Raw genomic sequence first — 21,915 nt, forward strand, 5'->3', positions numbered from 1 at the left:
TGATTTGTATAAAAAAATCAAGCCATTCCCCAATTGATAAGGGGGCATGGCAAGGGACATGAACAGGCAATTTTTAGATAAAGAAATTGAAACTGTCAATAAGCACATGAAAAAGTGTTCATAGTAGTTTCCTTAGAGAAATATGGAGATTCCAAAGAGGGATAGGTTTGCCAGAGGAGGTGGGGGAGGGAAAGAAGAATACAAATTTTGTTTGCAACATGCTTGGTCCAAGAAGCCGGCAACAGATTTAGCTGGAGATATTCAGACAGAAGTTGATAACAATGAACTGGAGTTCAGGAGAAATTTGGACTAAAGAGTCATCTTTAGGGAGATGATAGACCCTTGGAAACTGATGTGATCACCAATGGAGAGTATAGATAGAGAAGAAAGAGGAGTATAGGATAGAGCCTTGGGGCAATGTCCACACTTATGAGAAAGATATGTAATCTCTGGCAGATGAGATGAAAGACTGGAGAGACAGGAAGAGAAGCATGAGAGAACAATGTCATGGAATTGAAAGACAGTATTAAGAAAGAGTATGTGGTCCTTTACACCAAAAGCTACAGAGAAGTCAATTAGAACAAGGATGGAGAAAATGCCATTGAATTGAGCATTGGGAGAGTAGGTAACTTTTGTAACTATAGCAGAGGAAGAATTTTAAAATAAAATAAATAGATATGACAATAAAATATTTTCCCCCAGAAGTATAATTTTGTTAGAATAGGAAATTTCCACAGAAGGAAACCTGCCTACCACTGTAGATCTGTAATCTCTCTGTAATTTGGAAAACTAATAGGACCAGAATCACAGTAAGGACATGTTGGAGGTGAAAATTTAGGCCAGACCTTCTGGACTTGCAGGCCAGCTCTCTACCACTTTACTGTCTCTTCATTGATCATATGTATTTTTGATTACATATATTATTATATATTTTGATTATATATATTAAAAGATTTTGCACCAAATCAACATAACTAGACTAGGAATCAAAGCTAATTGGTGGAAGAATTCTCCCCTTAAATATTTGGATAAAATTCTGATATTCAAGGTTAGATTTTTCTAAGTTATTAAGCTATAAAACATATCCAGCAATCCTATTATAGCCAAGAAGCTCAAAGATGGAAGGAAAGTTCCCACATATGCAAAAGCATTTATAGAAGTATTTTGATGTTAGAAAAAACTGGGGAAAAAGTAGATGCCCCCCAAAACTGAGAAATGGTTCTATGGAGGGTATTGAGAAATGGAAGCATCAGATGTTTTTAAGAATCAGTAATGCATTTATTCACTTTGCTTGTTTTAAAAAGAGATTTTTTTTTTACAACAGCTTTAGAGAGACCAGTTAAGACCAGTGATGAGGTGAAGAATCAGATTGCAAGGAGAAGAAAGTATAAAATAGTAATATAAAGGTAAAAATTAAATATGATTTTTTTTGAGAATTTTGGTTGTGCAGTCTAGACGAGATATGTGATGATAGATTGAGGGGATGGTAGGGACAAGTGAATATTTTTTAAGGATGGAGGAGTCCTGAGCATATTTGTAGGCAATGAGGGAAGAACTAGTAAGTAGATAGGGAGAGGGAGAGACTGAAGAAAGCAGAAACGGCAAGAATGATTTAGGAGGTAAGCTCAGGGTCTACCACTTTGTCACAGACCAGAGCAAAGGAGGAGATACTAAATGACCATGTAGAGAAGTATTAAGTTGTGGAACATTTGAAAAAAGAGAGCCAGAGATGGCTAGGATTTTCTGAGTAAAATAAGAAGCAAGGTAATAGATAGAATGGTATAGAATGCATTAGAATAAAGGAAAAGGTCTAGAGTAGTCATTCTGTGAAGTGTGTCACATATTCAATCAGAGAATAATCAAAGTATTGCTGTGTATCAAGGAAGGCCCTGTTGAGATTAGATAACACATATTTGTAGTTACTTGTCAACCCAGCACTATAATTTCCTCCAGCAGGTTTCAGCAACACTTGAGTAGGAGTAGAAAAAGCAGATGGTAAAATTAGCCAAAGGACAGAATTTTGCAAGGCGTGACTGGTGATAGGGCAAAAGAAGGAATGGAATTAAGTGTTGATTACACTGCATAGCTGAACTGGTTAATCATAGGGTCAAGGCAAGGAAGGAAAGAAAGGCCAAACCAGTATAATATCAATGTTAGCTCTTATTTGAACATGATAAAACATAACAAGAGTACATATAATGTTGATATTTTGTGTCATTTAAACAGAGAGATAACATGGTGCAATGGAAAGAACACTGTCTGGAGTCAAAAGTTCTGGGTTCAAATCCTACCTTTGATGCTTATTGCCTATGTAACCTTGTGTAAATCAATTTTCCTCTCTAAATCTGTTTCCTTATCTTTTAAAGGGGGAGTTGGATTCTAAGGTTCCTCCAGTTTCAGATCTGTTTTCCTCCTAACCCAGTTCCTCATAGAAGATAAGAAAAAGTAAATAGATTAAGTGTATTATGCCATCCCTCTTCTTTGAAAGTTTCAGGAACTGATATTCCAAACCAGAATTTAAAGTTGAAGCTTGAGAGTAGTAATCAAAAATAGGCAGTTGGAAAATATTATATATATATTGCATTATAGGCTAGATAGCATGCTAAGAGCTTAACAAATATTACCGCAAATAGTGATGTTCTAAATAAAATTGTGAAGTGAACAAACATTTGTACTTCAATAAATGCCAATACCTCAAGCTAAAGACATTTCTCTTCAATGGTGAAGTTCCAAGCATCAGGAAAAGGCCCATAGTGGGGATATTTCTAGACAAATGGACTTTCTTTATTCCCATATATTGCTCCAGAGTCACTAGCTTCTTTTCTTAAGATCTAAACTTTCTGAAAGAAGCAACCATAGCTAACTGAATATAAACTCAAACAACATTCCACACTATGCATGGTAGAACAAACCACGGGGAAGTCAAGCAGACTGCCAGTTAGTCATAACATTGCCTAAGCATCTCCCTCACATAGTACACTATACCAGACAGGGCCATTAAGGCACTCATATGTAATTAGCAATATAGTTTCAAGCAGCTTTTTAAAAAAATCAGTAGTATTATATCTAAAGATGGCCAAGGCAAGAAGGAAAGTGTATCCCCTACCTAGAATATGAATAAATGAATATTTTTGCAAGTTTTTCATTATTAGCATCTTAAAATGTGTGCTATAATACTGAATTCTACAATTTTAGCAATTGTCATTGTGAATGGAGTATAATTTTCAAGACAGAGCCTATTCACCCTTACGACACTTAGTTTGGGTCTAGATGTGTAAGAATTTGAAAGGATTATCTATACAATTAGGCCAAAAAACAATAATTAAAAACCCCAAAATAGCCAGATAATTGAAGTATAGCTGGTTTTTTGCTTGAACTAGCTAGATAATGGCTTCCATTTCTCTTTTTGAACACTAAGCTATAGGCTTAAGAGAAATTTGTGAAATAATGACCTCTAGGAAGAAAAAGTAGATAATTTTGGCTTAACCTAAAGTTCTTTAAGGACAAATAAGAATAACTAGAAAGCCATTGCATTTTACCTACGAACATTGTCTTCTGTAAGAAAATGCAGGTGTTTCCATCGTCTTTACAGGGAGAAACACAACCATCTGCTCCTGTGATGTACTCTAAATTCTAGCAATTGAGCCTGGCAATTCTCAGAGAATCCAGAAGTTGCCAGTTTTCAAAGCATGTGTGATTCACTGTTTATGCTCACCATCATATTCAGCTTGTACAAATAGCACAGTTTATAGGAGATAGATTCACATACAATTGAACATCTCAGTGAAATAGACCTTTGGCTGTTTGTACAAATATTGTATCAGTGAATTGACCAGGACCTCTTCATACCAATTGTTGACTACAAAGAACTACTCTGTTTAAAGAACATCCATAGTGGACACTATCCAACAGAGCTTATCTATTACCAGCATTTAAAGAATACTTCCCAGTTTGCAAAATACCTTCCATTCATAATCTCTTTTGGACCCTTGAAATCACCATGTGAGTTTGATCCTACAGATAGTATTACTCTCATTTTAAAGATGAGGAAACAGAATGAGAGAGTTTAAATGACTTGCCCAGTGTCACAGAATTAATAAGTGTCAGATGCAGAATTTGGACTCGGGTCTCTCTAAGGCCAGAGCTCTTTTTGTTCCCTCACTTAGAACCAGACCTATGGAAGATCATGGAAAATAGGAAACTTGCCATAGGACTGTAGAAGACAGAATGTCCAAATCTTCAAAAAGAGAACTGGAGAGTATATGCCAGTGAGCTTGACTTTGATTCATGGCAAAATTCTGGAACACATTTTTAAAGGGTTTTTTAAAGCATTTAGAAAGAGAAATGATAATCACTAATATTCCAGAAGCCTTCATTAAGAACAGGCCATAAGGGGGAAGCTGGGTATCTCAGTGGATTGAGAACCAGGGCTAGAGATGGGAGGTCCTAGGTTTAAATCTGGCATCAGACACTTCCCAGCTGTGACCCTGGGCAAGCCACTTTATCCCCATGACCTAACCCTTACTGATCTTCTGCCTTGGAACCAATACACAGTATTGATTTCAAGATGGAAGGTAAGGGTTAAAAAAAAAAAAACAACAGGCCATAAAAGATTAATTTAATTTCCTTATTAAAGAGGATTACTAAATTAATAGATCAGTGTGGTACTATAGAGAGTATTTTTAGCAAAGCATCTGATAATCTGTTGTGGCATCCATATGTGGATACCATAATAATATAGCCACAAAGTTTAAGAATTTGATGAATGGCTGGAATAGTCATTATTAAGTCCATTTATATTGAGAGGGAGATCTACAGTGGAGTTTGGTGAGGATCTGTCCTTGGTCCTCTACTGTTTACTATCTGTATCAAAGATATGATTTCAGATATGAAGGTATGAGCTAACAGAGTCAACAATAGTGAGTTCTCCAAAAGGTCTCACCAAGCTAGAATATAGGACTGAACAAGATGAAATCTAATAAAGTTGTAGTGTGTAGAACCCCCTTCACCCACAGAACTTCAGAAAACTACTTGAGGTTCTAGGTACTTCACTGATCAGATTTCTCTTTGGACGTTAGCTCAATAGCCCCCAGTAATATGTTTCCTTTTATTAATCAATCAGAGAACACACTTACTTCAGAGAAAAAGCATGTAATGAAATCATATTAAAATGCAAAGAATAAGAGAGCATTTCCACCATAAATCCTATGCTCACTCTCCTGCAAATACACATACCCTCAATGGGAAGAGGACACATGCATAGGAATCACATGTGAGGTTTCCAAAGGTGGGGAGCACATTAGGGCAACTCACACCCACAATATATAAAAGCTACTTTCTTCTGATGGCATTGTTGCTTTCTCTCTGCATCTGCTGTCTACTGTATGTCAAATGTCTTTTCAAGAGAGCCATCAGTTATTCAACTACCTTTAACATCACCTAATACCCTGTCCATCCTTCACACGAGCTGTTATGGATAATAAATTTTTCCTTTGCAGGAAAAGGCTATGCGTCTTTCAGTCATGTATATTATTCACTAGGGGACGTTGTGGTTATTAAGCAGAAGCCTACTAATAAATTACCAAGCTGTTTGTTGTTATGGTTATTCTTGGGCAGTTCTCAAAGTCAATGCCCGTGAAGCTCCCCTCCTCAGTGAGACTATCCAGAGAAAGCAAATTTGAGGAGAAATCATGTAGAAGAGTAGTTAGGCATTCTTTTTTGTTCTAGAGAACCAGACCACTAGTAGCAGGTAGAAGCTACAGAGAGATAGAGTTTTGATTCACTATATAGGGAAAAAAAATTCCATATTCCCAAAGGAGCCTCGATTATCTTGAGTGGTCATGGATTCTCCTTTTTTAGAGCCATACAAGCAAAGCCTGATGACCACTTGCCAAGATGTCTTAGAGATAGTTCTAATAAATTTAGAGGGTTAGAGTAGAGACTCTGAGATTCTACATTTCTATTAAATGATAGCATAAAAAGAAATTTAGAAAATATTACTAAGGAGTATGATGTCTTAAGCTTCATAACTTAATACCTCATAGGCCCAAGTAATATCCCCAAATGAGACACTGCAAATGGATAGTAGTCACAGGTTGGACAAATTCTGGGATCTTTTCCATCAAACCCTGGATATATGTTCTGAGATGAGAGCAAATAGCTGCCTCAATGCCCCTCTACAAGCAATCAATCAGTTTCCATCACTTGTCCCTTATTCTTTGATTTACTAGATTATTTTTTTCTTGATAACATTCATACAAAAGTGGAATGGATTGCCCCAGGAGGTATTGAATTTCCAACTCAATGGAGTGAAAAGTCATGCAGCAGCTGAATTACTACTTATAAAAGATGTTGGAGAAAGGATTCTTATTCAGAACAAGAAAAATGTGAAAGGATATTGGAGGTCATCTAGTCCTACCTTCTCATTTTTCTGCTGAGGAGACTGAGCCTGAGAAGAGTCAAGTGGTTTATACCAGGTCACACAAGGAGCAGAGCTAGTATTCTAGCAAAGCTAGACAGAAGTTTGTATTAAACAACAACAACAACTTAGAGGGAGTAGTAATTGACTGCAAGCTCAAAAAGGGCTAAAAGAGGCAGTGTTTGAACCCTCCTGGCCTAACTCAAAATTCAGTGCTATTTCCAATAAACCTTCTTATATGGTAAGAATTTCAACATTCTGCTCTAGATCTGAGGGTTCTGTTAAAACCCTCAGTCCTTAATTATCTTCTTGATTCTACTAAGGGTCAATACTTGATTCAAACAGTAAATACTTAGAAAATCCTCAGTCAAGGCATGGCACCTTCAATCATGTTGACCTTTCTACTTGAGTGATAGAGAAGCAAAGAATTTCAGACTGATTCAAGCCTCTGAGGAATTTGCCAAATTTCTATAATGTCCATTATGCAGAGAAGAAGGACATTAACTCTCTTTTCTTAAAACTTTTGCCTTTTGTCTTAAAATGAATACTGTGTATTGGTTCCAAGACAAAAGAATGGTAAAGTCTTGGCAATGAGGGTAAAGTGACTTTCCCAGGGTCATGTAGCTAGGAAGTGTCTGAGATCACATTTGAATCCAGAACCTCCCATCTCTAGCCCTGGCTATCAAGCCACTGAGCCACCTACTTGTCCCCAGGCATTAATTCTTTATGGGAATTTGGATACTTTGTTAGGTAATCTGGGTAATACTGATGGAGGTATTAATTCAAAGACTGAATGATTACTCAGTCATAATGTTTTTGAGGGAACACATTTCCTCTGCAGGTTTGATTAGATGGCCTCAGAGATCCATTCCAGCTTCAGGAGCCAAGTTATGGGTTGAGTTGGACCAGATGGCCACTGAAGTCCCTTCCAGTTCTGAGATGATGCTATGACTGTTTCATTAATATGGCAATTCAACAACCTAATGGGAAGGCATCAGTGCCATTTTCACAAACCATCTGGACTATCCTAATTTTCTTATTTGTAAAATCTCCATAGACAAGTATATATATATGTGAAGAGGGTTGGTTTGGACAAACATTATATATATTATATTATAATCTTTTGTATATGTATATACATATCTATCTATCCATCCATCCATCTATCTATCTATCTATCTATCTATCTATCTATCTATCTATCTATTACTCTTAAATTGGAAGAGACCAGTAGGGTTATCAATTCTAACATCCCACACCATTTAGGAATTGCTCTGCATTCTACTTCTGATAAAAAGTCATCAAGGCTCTGCTTCAAAACTGCTAGCAATTGTGACCCCTTTACTTGACAAGGTAATCTGCTCAACTTTGTAGTATCTCTAATTGTTAGAATGTTATTTCTGATATTCAGATAAATACTACTTTCATGGTAGTCCTAGTTCACCCTTCTACATAAAAGTTTTTTTTTTTAAGCCCTTACCTTCCATCTTGGAGTCAATACTGTGTATTGGCTCCAAGGCAGAAGAGTGGTAAGAGCTAGGCAATGGGGGTCAAGTGACTTGCCCAGGGTCACACAGTTAGGAAGTGGCTGAGGCCAGATTTGAACCTAGGACCTCCCATCTCTAGGTCTGGTTCTCAATCCACTGAGCTACCCAGCTGCCCCCCTACGTAAAAGTTTTAAATAGATTTTAAGACTGCAATTAAATCTCCCAAAAGTCTTTCCTTCTCCATGCTAAAAATGCCTGGCTTCTTCAATTATTCTTCATATGATAGGGTTTCCAGATCTGTACTCACTCCTATTTACCAATATTCCTTTTAAAATATGGTACCTTAAACTGAACCAGTCCCCTGTTGATTGAGTGGGAAAATGACCATTACTTCCCTTGTTTGACACATTTTGCATCTGCTAATTTAACCAAAAATTACATGAGGTTTTTTTTTCTTGCCAGGTATCATTATTGACTTATTTGAATTTGTTGATTATAAGTCACAAATGTTTTTTCATCTCTTCCTACTAATATTTTTTATATTTTATATAATTAGTTTTACATTACCCCCATTTCCAAAAACATCACTCCTCACTCTCTTATGCAGTGAGCAATTTCTTGTAACAAAGATCTAAAAAGAACACCACCACCACAACCACCACCACCAACCCCCCCCCCCCAACAGTTCAGCAAAACCAACGAATGTATCTGTTTCTGGTAGTATATGTAATATGATTTGATCATAGTCCTCTTCACAAAGAATAAAGTGAATTTTATCAACCATTATCTTGGATTGAACTTGGTCATTATGTTCCCTGATATTCAGGTCTTTACAGGTACATCATTGTTGCCATGTTATATATTATTTTCTTAGTTCTCACTTCTTTCTTTACATATATCTTCTGATACTTTTCTGAATTCTTCATATTTGACATCTATTACAATGCAATATTATTCCATAATATTTATATATTACAACTGATTTAGCTATTCCCAAGACTTTATATATATATTATTCCCAAGCCATGTCTCCTCATGATTCCTCTCCTCCTGCTATTCCTGTACTTATGTAGTTATTTTTTAAAATTCAAGGTATTGCATCTTGGTTAGATCTCATCTTATGGGTTTTCAGCTTACCCTGCTGAATTTCTTTATGAGTCTTGATTTTGTTATCCAACAAATTAATGTTTCCTCCTGCTTTGTTTCACTTACAAAGATGATAAGTATGACTCTGGTGACTTTATCTAGGTTGCTGACAAAGAAAGTCCAATGGCATGCAACTAGAGACTTCCATATTGAAAATGATCCACTGAATAATATTTTTGGAGCATAGTTGTCTGACTTCATGTACTCTGATCTAGTCCATACTTCTTTGCCATAGTTATATAGACATTAGGAGAGACTTTGCTAAATGCCTTAGTAAAATCATAATATAACATGTCAATATTATTTCCTTATCTACCAACCTAGCAATCCTATTTTTTATTTATTTTTTTAATAATTTTTTATTTGATCATTTCCAATTCCATTTTTAAAAAAACTGTCCATCGTCCCTCACTGTCACTCACTAGAGAAAATGATAATATCTGCCTGCAGCAAACATACACACTTTCTCCCAACAAATACAAATTCTTGAAAACTAAGCAAAAACAGAATAGAACGAAAAGGAGAAAAATCAGAATTCTTGTTTTGGTTTTAAATAATCCACAGAAGAAGAACAATATTCTACAGTAGAAGAACAAGACATTCACATTCCAGTTTTGGCTCAGTCACTGATTATCTACATGAATCCAGATAAGTCACTTCTCATCTCTGAACCCCAGTATCCCCATCTAATCTAGCAGACTGGACTATAGAATCCTGAAGTCAGGAAGTGGTTTCCCACTTTTTCTAGTCTGAAGACATTTGTGGGGTGGGGATTGGAAGGGGAGGAATTGTTTCTCCCTTTCCTTTGAAATTACTGTATGTGTGTACATTTTGTATTCATTTCTTTATTTACATGCCCCTTCTATGAACAAAAAATAAACTCCAGGAGATCAGGGACTGTTTTTGTTTTCTGTCTTTGTATCTTGTTTGCATAGTGGGTTCACAGATCTAGAGCTGTCATGTCATATGAGTAATCATAACATCATGTCCCAGGGTGGTTGTGATGTTCAAATCAGATAATACATGGAAAGGGCTTTGCAGACCTCAAAATCCTATGTAAATGTTAGATGTTGTTGTTTTTATTGATAAAAGGGACTTTAAAGATCATCTGGTCTCACCCCCACATTTTAAAGATGAGAAAACAGAGACCCAGAGAAGTCAAGTGAATTATCCAAGGTTACTCAATACTTTTCTAGTAGGGGACAAAATTTGGAATTCAACTTAGATCTCATGACTTCCAAATTCTATGGTCTTTCCACTGCTTCAGTATGCACTTAATACATGTTTTATAAATGAATGAATTTAGGATCGCATTATGGTCATGGCTGTACTATGAGTATTCATAATTTGAGGAAATTCTTGATAAAACTACTCTGAATTAAGAAAAAAATAATGTTTTAAAATGAATTTTATTAACCACAACAACATCTACAGATATTTAGAAAGAGCAATATATATGCATGAATGACATTCTGTTGCATATATTTTCAGAGATAAATAAAGATCAGAATAGCAATGTATGGTATGCATATAGATTCTCTGACCCTTTCCAATAATATGATCCTCTTCAAGGGGACTGAAGCCCATGAGCTTGGCCCTTACTTCTCTCGGGGTCTTATTTACTCTAAGAGTCTAGAAAGTATTTGTTGAGTTCCTACTCTTCATTCAGCCCTATGCTACATGCCTCAGCTTGCAGCCTGATTCCCCTCAGTTCCACCCCAATTTCCATGAGGATGAAGGCCCAAGGCTCATTTTCATGGCCGAAATTATTTTTCATCTTGTCATGAGCATGTTGTTTCTCATCAGTCCCTAACAATGTGAGCTCTTACTTCTTTCAGTCCCCAGAGGCACCCTGGAAGGTTGTCAGATGAGATGCAGAATCTTAAATGAACTCAACTTGAAAACCCAAGAAAACTCTATTGGATCAATATTCCTTAATATTCATTGAGCAACAGGGAAAAAACAAACCCTGTCCTTGGGGAAGACAGGAAAAGAAGTGTAGAAGGGAAGTATAAGACATCTTGGTTAATGACTGAACTCCATATAATACCTTGCACACAATAAATGTTAAGGAAAATTGTGAGGTACATTGGGAAGCTTTGCTTTTGGGGTGAAAGGATCTGGTTTTAAGTTCTACCAGAGATGCTTAATTTTGATGTTAATCTAGCATTAAGTCACAAACTCTTTGAGCCCCATTTTCCTCATCTATAAAATGAGGAGTGTGGATTAAGTAGTTTGTAAGGTTCCTTTCAGCTCTAAACCTATGATCCTACCATGATTCTAAGTGTTTCTGGCATTAAGGTGACAGGAAGTGAACCACAGTTAAGAGACTGTTTTTGAAGTTAGTCGTTGGGGCAATTCGTAATGATTCATAATTATTATTCCTGATCTGTCAGATATTTGTCTTTGACTCTGATCTAACAAATACATTGTGAGAGGAATGGATGACAAGAGAAGCAAAGAAGGCAGAAAAAGTAGGAAAGGGAAGAGGAGAAAAATGATGATAAGGGTCATCTCTATAGTCCTCCTAAACATCTGGATAAAAAGTCAAGTTAGCCTTTATCTGGCCTTGAGACTATGCAAAATCAAATATTTTGACATGTTTAGAAATATGCAGATGCCCAGCCCTGGGTTTTCAGTTGTCTTTGGCTATACAGTGAAGAGTGTCAGGGTTAGAGTCAGGAAGACCCATTTTCTTGAGTTCAAATCTGGACTTAAACACTTACTATCTGACCCTGGGCAAATCACTTAACTCTTTTGGCCTCAGTTTCCTCATCTTAAAATGAACTGGAGAAGGAAGTGGCCAATTGCTTCAGTGTCTCTGCCAAAAAAACCACAAATGAGGTCCCAAAGAGTTGAGCAGAGTTGAAATGACTGAAATACTAAATAAATCATGTATTTGGATTATTGGCTGTCTAGCCACTCAGTGACCACAAAGAAACTAAAACAATTCTTAAACTTTTGAGGTACATTTTATTTTAAGTACAAAATCTTAGGGACATGTGAATTTTATATCTAGAATCTGGATAATGAGATAACTTTCATATACAAAATATGCTGCTTATTCCACCAGGATGTTACTGGATTAAATGAAATAAGAAAAACAGAAGTGCTGGTAAAAAGATATAGACATATACCTTAAGTATTTTTACTTCAGTTCTAAGACATTTTTATTATTTCATTATTTTGGATGGATATTTCCCTTAAGGCAGAGATCCAAACCTTTTACAACCTCTGATCTTCTCTGTTTGCCTTTCATTGATTTCCTTCAGGGCATCTACCCACATTCAGGGGACTTTCCTTTCTATCTATTGATGGTGCTTTGACCAAGGAAGCATGTGGATTGTTCCTTGGTCATCCTTTTGCTCTTCTTATGTGACTGGCCTTTTCTGCTCATACATCTTTCTGATGACATCCTCCAAGTTGTTTCTCCAGTAAAATTCTTTAATGGTAATATGCCACTGTTTACTTAAGCCCACAACTGTGCCTTTCTATTATTTTTTGGAAGATCTGGCAAAGAAGATAGAAAGCAAGACTTGAAGTCAAGAAGACTTGAATTCAAATCCTTCACTAGTGTTACTCTGCCTTCTTGGACAAATCATTTAAGCTTTCAGCTTTAGGCAAGGATCATGTCTGGAGCAGTGAACTATTTAAGGTCCTTAAAATCCACCTGCAGTTTCTCTTGGTTTTTCCTGTATAGAAAGTTGAGCCAAGCTCTCTACAGTGGTTGCAACTCTCAGAATACCCTACAATGTTTCAGAGCTTGATATAGCCCTGACAGGGTTATCTACAAATTCAAGCATCTGGAGGACCTTCTCTCTCTATGGAATCTCTTCAGTTTGGTTCAAACCAGACATCTTCCATCACAGTGGCAAACAAATGTCTCCATGTACTATGTCTAGTTTTGTGTTAGTATCAAAGTTCTTTCTGTTGTTTAACCTTTCAAAGGATCTTGTATGATTTTGACAGATGTGTAGGAGACATACATATATAGGCTATATATTGGAGGGGAGCCTTTTAGGTGACATTTTCACCTTTTGAATCAAATGCTTTTTTAATGGTCAACAAATAGCAAATGTAGTGGAATCTTATATGCTCTGCACTTTTTTAGTTAATTTTAGTAATTTTGTAACTTAATTAAAACTAGGGCTTCAAGCTGTCTAAGGCAGCCAGGTGGATCAGTGGATAGAGAGTCAGACCTGAAGATGAAAGGTCCAGGGTTCAAATCTGTTGGCAGATACTTCCTAGCTGTATGACCCTGGGCAACTCACTTAACCCTCATTTCCTAATCCTTACTACTCTTCTGTCTTAGAACTGATACTTAGTATCAATTTGAAGAGAGAAAATAAGGTCTTTTAAAAAACGATATGATCTGATGTAGAATTTTACTTGTAAAATCCTACCTGTTTGCTTCTCATATCATATAGTCTAAGCTTTATATAAAATCTTTATATTTTCTCCAATTGCATTCATTTGTCAAAACCAAGCCTCCTCAAAACCAACCATTTTTGAGTATATTATCAAAAGTACTACATATCATATAGTATTAAAGAGCACCAAAAACTAATAACACATAACAAATAGCATATAGCACTAATGGGCACCTAGTCCATTAATTTGTCATTGTGGCTGCCATTTGAATTCATGTGAAGAGAGAAAATTGAACAAATCTATCACTAATTTTTTAGCCCCTACTTCATAGGTATAGGCTAATATAGAATACTTTAAGCTCATCAAAATGAACTATTCACATTTCATATCCTGATATATGTAAGGATTAATGAGTTCTGAAGAAAACTACTTACAACATTCCAAAAGTGTGGAGAAACCTGACAAGAGAAGAAAATATAAAAGTGAAATAATTATAAATGGCAAACACTTGTGTATGCACTGAACAAAACTACACATACTAAAATAGGGTAGCAGAATGCATATTGGTTCAAGGGGCCACAAAAATACTGAAGAAAAGTTCAAAGATAAGGCAGCCAGTTGGGAAGTTTGGGGCAAAGTAATTTCCCTTTCTTCAACAACAACCAACATAAAATTGGGAGCTCATTGAAGTACAGTACTGAGCCCTTTGGAGATCATTTAGTTCAAACTTTCCATTTAGTAAACTAAGAAACCGAGGTTTTCAGAGTTCAAGTGATTTGCCTAAGGTTGCAAAGCTAGTTAAGTGACTCTTGATGCAAAATTCTATAACTTAAAATAGGGTGTTTAAGTCAGAAGAGGGATCCAATTCAACTATACATCCTTATATGTTTTGGAACTAACTTGGTTGAATCAAATTGTTGAATGACCAAATCTGCCACTTACACCACTTATGTGACTCTGATCAAGTTGTCTTACTTCTCTCTAGGTCTTAGGTTTGTAAAATGAGTAAATTGGTTACAAGATCTTTGATGTTTCTTCCATCTTTAAATCTATTTTCTCATGACCTTGAGACCACTATGTTATTAAAGGGATTAAATATTCCTGCAATGATTGGGAGGTCATACCAGATGATTGTTAAAGTCCCTTTGGACTACAAGAGTCTAAGATTCTCAAAACAACAAATCACACAGATTTAAATGATTCTACTGATAGGTCTCTGATATGTTGTATCAGCAAACAAGAAGTAGTAACAAATGCTGGCCTTGACATTGAGATATGAGTTCAAATCCTACCTCTGATACTTATCCATAACCAAGGACAAGGCATTTAACTTCTCTGAGACTGTTTCCTTATCTAAAAAATGGGAATAAGGCCAACTCACAGGGTTATCATCAGCAAAGTAGGATGATTGGTAAAAATTATTTGTAGACATAGAGAGGATAGAGGGTGATCCAGTGGATACTTTCACCCTGGCTGCCTTGCTTCTGGTAAGAGGTCTTTTTCTCTGCTTGCTACCCAGAGAGAATTCATCATAGTAAAACAATCTCTTAGCCCTAAGTTCCTACATGGTGCCTTTCAGTCCACAAACTAAGCTGAATTCTGCGTGTTATGCCCAGCTGTAATAGACTTGGAAAGCTTCTGAAAGATCAGTGTTGATAACTGCCCTGAGTGTTTCCTTTGAAAGAATGATAAGTGGAAAATCTGGCACTTGCACAGAAATGTAGATCTTCCAGGAAAGAAATTTACCCCATAGATTTTTATGTATTTCTTAAACCACCCACTGCTGCTTTCGATTCTCTTTTGGAACAGTTTGGCCATAAATATTTAAATAACAGCTGCTCAACAATCAAAGCTACTCACAACAGTCATTGTTCAGCATGGTAAATGAGGATTTGCTGAGGGCATGGAGAACAACTTAAAATGGAAGAGATTCAAGAGGAAGGATAAAGAATGGAACAAGAAGACCCATCTGTAGCTGGGCTGAGGGTTGCCAGCAGCTTCTTGAAATTATGTCCACCCTACTCTCAAGTTCCATATGAGAGGACAGGGATAGCTCCTCCCATGTGTGAGACCCATTTGACTAGAAGGGAGGTAGTGTCAGAATATGGTCAGAAAAGACTTGTCGCCCTCAATATTCTTAAGTTTGTTTTTTTTTTTACCCTTTAGTTTGAAGAAAGTTTGACTAAGTGACAATGTAGTGAATGTTAATTAATGGAGCAGTAATAATGTGCTTAATTGACTAGTAATAACAAATTATTATTTATTATTAGACACTTATTAGCAGTATGCTCCTGGGCAAGCTACTTAAGCTCTGTTTACCTCAATGTCCTCAACTGTAAAATGGAGATAATTATGTTACCTACCTTCTAGAGTTATGAGGATTAAATGAGATATTTGTAAAGTGCTCAGCACAGTGCCTGGCACATAGAAGGTGCTATATATAAGCTAGCTATTATTATTGTTGTTGATTTGTTTATGGATGTGAAAGGATTTATGAAGCCCCTGATGGTGATTCAAGACCATATCGCTGCCAACAGAAATTACAGTTAGATGATCTTAAAGAACATGGACTTGGTACCCCACAGAAATTATTCCAAGATAAGATGGAAACTGTTTAAAACGTCACTACTGGCTATACAAATGTAGCACCTACTGAACAGCTAACAAGGCATGACCTGGAACCTTGAATGAAAAGCATACTATCTTTCTTGGACTGGCTGGCAACCAATCTCCTTGCTACAAATAAAGGCTCAAAATACTCTGGGAAACTCATTTTTTAAAATGTTGAAAATGGACCATTATAACAAACTGAAATGTTGTCCACAACAGCCCACACATAACATTATCCCATAAAAACTTGAAAATGACATTTTTAATAGATATCCCTATACCAAATATTTATAATGTCCAAGCTTCTCATGGAACAAAAATCTTTTAGGATAAAGAGTCATAGATGAGAATATGGGATAATGTGAGAAGAGAATGAGGTGCCAGCCAATCATTCCTGCTGTCCTATCTCCCGGGCGAACTATAAGAAGGGGCTGAATTTATATCCTAATATATTTTTTAAACTACAAAAAGTTGTATCCTTGTTGCATTAGTCCATTAAATGTTAAAGTAATAATAATTATGATGATCGCAGGATGGTAACTTATCTCAGGACTAATTCTATCAGAACTTTATTGAAAAAGAAGAGAAACATGAAAAGATAATGATAATTGACATTTATATAGAGCAGGTTCTTCACCTTTTATGTATCATGAACCCTTGTGGCAGTTTGGGAAAGCCTGTGGACTTCTTTTAAGAATGATGCTTTTAAATGCACAAAACACGTAGTAATACAGAAACTAAATTTATTCAAATACAGTTATAAAAATGTCTAAAGTACAAGATTAAAATACGACTCCAAGTTAACGACCCCTGATAAAGAGCTTTAGAGTCTGCAATACACACACACACACACACAGTATCCCAAAAGTATATGTGCAACTGCACAATAAAATTTTGAAGACACCCTTCATTATCCAATTTAAATAGCTGCACAACAGCCCTGAAAGACAGATCTACAAGTATTACTTTCATTTTCTAGATAAGGAAGTAAGTGTTGGAGGTGAAATTTGAACTTACATCTCCCTTTCCTATTAGTAAGTACTGGAGTCAAAGCTACACTCAGGTTTAGGTTCTTAGAAACAACCAAAATTAGGCTTTTCCTCTGTCCCTAAAAATAACCTTTCCTGACTTCCCAACTCCCTGGTCCTCTATTTTTTTTCTTCAAAAGGAACCCATTGACTTCAGAGACTATGGAAAAAAAAGCCTTCCTAACTTTAGTCTCAGGTGACACCACTCACCTGATGCCTTTCCCGGTCTCCCTAAGTATTAGTGCTCTCTCCTTATTCTGATTTCCTTGTATTTTACCCATTTGTCCATCTATTGTCCTACCCCTACACCCCCACCCCAGGAATATAAGGTCCTTGAGGGCAGGGATAATTTTGTTTTACGTATTTCCATCTCCAGTGTCTAGCACATAGCAGGTACTTAATACATCTTTATTGGATTGAATGTAATTCAGAAGGAATCTGAAACAGAGTTGAAATGTTTAGAAAAGGAAGTGAGAAAACTGATAATAATTAGCAGAAGGATTAGCAAAAGAAGATGGCAAATACTAAGTGACACATGCATGATATAAACAATAAATCCCAAAAGAATTCAAAAGAGGAAGAAATCATCTGAGCTAGAGAGATCAGCAAAGTCTTCACTGGGAAGATAGGATTTGACCTGTGTCTTGAAGGAGAGGAAGAAAAGTAAAGATGAGAAAAAGGAGAAGAGATGTTAAAGCCAAAAGTATACTGATTTTGTCTTCTTAACATATCTGATTTCTATCTTTCCTCTTCTCTCTATTTCCACTGCCATCATTCTAGTACAGGCTCCCCTTAATACAAGCTAGGTTATTGCAATAGCTTGCTAACTCATTTCCTCATCTCCATTTTCTCTTTTCCATTCTGTCTTTCATATCATTGCTTTTTTTATATAAAGGAACAATTATGTTACTCCTCAAATATCTTTAGCATTTCTCCATTGCCCACCAGGTATATCTCAAATTCCTTAGCTTATAGAGTTACAACAAGCCTTCTACAACACTGTGGCGCCATCTTATCTTCCAGGTCCTCTCATATGCTGTAAGCATTCTGTACTCCAGCCAAATTGACTTATCTGCATTCCCTATATTGGGAACAGCCTTCAGCATCTCACCTTTCTTTATACTGTCGCTTTGAATCCCTCCCTTCCAATCACCTTTATTTATGAATTTGCATCTATCCTTTTAAGCTCAGCTCAAACATTACCTCCCCCAAGAAGGCAACTCCATGTTTAGTACTGGTGACTACTTTCATTTCGCAGAGTACATTGCTTTTTCTTTTTACCACTTTAAGGTGCTTTTTATAGCATATTGCATATTATGATTAGTTGTATTTATGTTTAGTCGCCCACTAGACTACAGCCATCACGAAGACAGGAGCTATGTGGCATCTAAACCTTATGCTTCTCTCAGTAAGTCTCTTTGTGTCCTATACAGAGCAGGCACTAAATAAAAGCATTTATTAAGCATTTGCTACATGCTAAGCACTGAACAAGGAAACGGTAAACAATCCAGTATCTTTGCCCCACATCCCCCCTAGATGGAAGTGGTGTGACATGTTCCACAGTGCCACAAAGGGTCAGACATCTCTGAATGACTCAACAACAAATGTACTAATTACTCTGTTAATACAAGCCAATAGCTGACCTCAAGGAGATGACATCCCACTAGGGGAAGATAACACACTTTCCTCTAGGAATGAGTATGTGGCTATGGACGAAGGTTTTGGTTTGGGAAGTCCAGGGATGATGGTTGGATTCACAGGGTAAGGATCTTACACATTCCCTCCAAAAATGGTATTATTGATTTAATCATTATTCTCAGTGCTAGAGGTGGTGAGGGGTTATTACTACACCTGTAATGGCATAATATAAAGATCACTGGAAAGTAAAGTATTGAGCCAGAGTCCAGGACAAATATAATAAATGGTCATCAATCAAGAGCTCATGGAATAGACCAATTTGACTGGAGCAAAGGGTTTATATAGAGCAGCACTGGTGAAGTATTGGCATGCCTGTCCAGCTGGCACTCAGGGAACTGCTTGATTCCCCCTCTTCCCAGCACCTGAGGACATTTTTTGCATGCCCTGCCCCCCTGTCCAGCAATCCAAAGCAAACACTTCCTCCTTCCACTCTCTTGGGTAATGGGGGCTCACTGACAGCTTGAATTTGTCCTCTGGGCACTCAAATAAAAAAAAAAAACAAAAACATTCCCCAACACTGATATAGAGGATCAGTGCAGAGTGCTGGGCCTAGAGTCAGGAAGATACATCCTCCTGAGTTCAAATCTGGCCTCAGATGCTTACTAGCTATGTGACCCTGAATAAGTCACTTAGCTCTGGTTACCTTAGTTTTCTCATCTGAAAAATGAGCTGGAAAAGGAAATGACAAATTATTTCCAGTACGTTGGCCAAGGAAACCCCCCCAAAAGGGTCATGAAGAGTTGGACATGACATAAAATGACTAAACAACAACAAAACAAGTAAAAGTGTGATGTGGTAAAAAGAATACAAGATTTGGTTTCAGAGGACATGGGTTGAAATCCCTACTTCACTACAGTGTCACCTCGGTCAAGTTACAACCCAGAAAACAAGGTGGAACAGTGGATAGATTACTGGGTCTGGAGTCACCTAAGTTTAAATCTGGCCTCAGGCACTAACGAGCTATGTAACCTTGGGCAAGTCATCTAATCTCCATTTACCTCAATTTCCTGAACTGTAAAATGGGACTAATAATAGCTCTTACCTCCCAGACTTATTTTGAGAATCAAATATATATAACATAATATATACATATAATATATGTAAAGCACAGTGTCAATATTTATAAAGTACAGACCCAATAATTTGTATTAGCACAGTGGGCAGCACATTTTTTGTTGTTCACCATTTCATTTTTGGCTGACTCTTCATTATGTTATTTGGGGTTTTCTTGGCAAAGATACTGCAGTGGCTTGCCATTTCCTTCTCTAGTTCATTTTACAGTTGAAAAAACTGAAGCAAACAGGGTTAAGTGATTTGCCCAGGGTCCCCAGCTATTAAGTGTCTGAGCCTAGATTTGAACTCAGAAAGATGAGTCTTATTGATTTCAGGCTTAGCACTCTTTTCACTTTGATATCTAGTTTCCCAATAATAACAAAAATAATTTGTATTAGTATATTGACCAGTACATAAGAAGGCATTTAATAATGCTTTTTTCTTTTGTTCCCTATTTAACCCCTCTAGGTCTCAGTTTCCTCATCTGTAAAATGAGGGGACTGGACTCAGCAAACTTTAAGTCTATTACACCTTTAAATGAGTCTAAGCTTAATTATTGAAAGGGAGATTATACAGTATTATTATTTTTTTTTTTGTTAAACCTTACCTTTACTCTTAGAATCAATACAGCATATTGGTTCCAATGCAGAAGGGCAGTAAAAGGTTATACAACTAAGAAGTATATGAATTCAGATTTGAATCCAAGACCTCTTGTCTTAGGCCTGGGTCTCATTGCACTGAGCCACCTAGCTGACCCCTTATGATGCAGTATTAATAGAAAGAATTCTGGATTTGGATTTGAAATGGTTGGGTTCAAATTGCAGCTCTGCTACTTGTATAAGAGAGATTAAATGTGTTCTCTTTGGTTCCAGGGATGGGAGGTGGGGAAGGGGGTGCTTATAGAGAAGCCAAGAGTGGAAGTGGTAGATACAGAGATCTTGGCTCCAGCTAAGGAAAGACTCCCTAATACTTAGAGAAGTACAAAAGTGTAATGGGCTGCTTTGGCAGGGTGCCCCTCTTGAAGCAGAAGCTGAATGACTCCCCTCAGGGATTCTACAAAAGTGATTTTTACATATATAGGTTGTCCTGGATGAATTCTGAAATTCTTTCTTACTTTGAGAGTTTGTAAATCAATGATCTTTTCTTTCTGTGGGACCGTGGGTAAATTCTTTTCCCTCTCTGGGCCTCAATTCTCCCTTCAATAAAATGAAGAGGTTGAACCAGGTGATGTCTACAGTCCCTTCCAGTTCTAAATCTTCTAATCCTGTTAGATGAGAAGCTCATTCCTAAAATTCTTCCCTAGTCTCTTATAAACCCTTCTTAGTAGAGAGAGATTTTTAATATTTTCAGGCATCCATAAACCTGTGGTTTTTCTCTCTGCTGTTGGGATTTGGACTTGGGATTTTCCTCCATGTCTCTTCTCCTCCCAAACATTGTTCTTTCTTCAACATCTGTGTAAGGAATCCGAGACGGTTGAGGATGGCCCAGTTCCACTTGCTACATCATCACTGAAGGCTGTTTATACATCTAAGAGAATAGCCCTTTATGTTGCCTTGTGAAAGTAACTGAGCATTGTTCATGTTTTGGGCACCTCTCTGCCAGTTCTGGAGGGCACTGCTGGCCCAGCTGCCAGGCGATCTCATGGGGCACAACGCCATTTGTGTAAAGGGGACCACAATGTCTAGATTGTTCTTTCTCATTGGTGCGCTGACCCTTGTGACTAAAGATAAGAATGTACCTATTGACATCAGTGGGAGACATGGTGACATTGTGGACTTTAACCTAATCCACACCATTCATTAACATGACTTTGTCTAGGATTCACTAAGGGAAGGACTGGCTTGCCTGCTGACAGGGGAAGAGGCCCATCATTAAGTTTTGTGTTGGCCTTAGAGGGTGACTATTGGAACTCCTTTCTTATCTAGTTGCCACCTTCATGGGTAGATGCCAAGCAGACCAAACACTATGTGGATGTCGCACACTGATACTACTCTCATATTTTAGTAACTGTTCATGAGCTTCACAAATGTGTGTGGGTGTATGTGTTGTGGATATAGGGAAAGGAAAAACTCATGCTGCCAGAGGACTGGACTTCAACATCTAT

At 37.0% G+C, this 21,915-nt stretch overlaps 1 protein-coding gene across 4 annotated transcripts in view; it reads right to left on the bottom strand.

Moving 5' to 3' along the window:
* Positions 1-21,915, bottom strand: part of PPP2R2B (protein phosphatase 2 regulatory subunit Bbeta) — a 536,905-nt gene that overhangs the window by 438,534 nt on the left and 76,456 nt on the right. For 2 of the 4 annotated variants that reach the window (XM_016426488.2, XM_007473841.3), the window contains one exon: positions 13,857-13,880. The exons of the other annotated variants lie outside the window; for them this stretch is intronic. In XM_016426488.2, the coding sequence (XP_016281974.1) occupies positions 13,857-13,880 (24 nt within the window). The remainder of the gene's footprint in view (positions 1-13,856; positions 13,881-21,915) is intronic. 4 annotated transcript variants of the gene reach the window in all.

Source organism: Monodelphis domestica, chromosome 1 (genome assembly GCF_027887165.1).
Source record: "Monodelphis domestica isolate mMonDom1 chromosome 1, mMonDom1.pri, whole genome shotgun sequence".
Classification (NCBI taxonomy): domain Eukaryota; kingdom Metazoa; phylum Chordata; class Mammalia; order Didelphimorphia; family Didelphidae; genus Monodelphis; species Monodelphis domestica.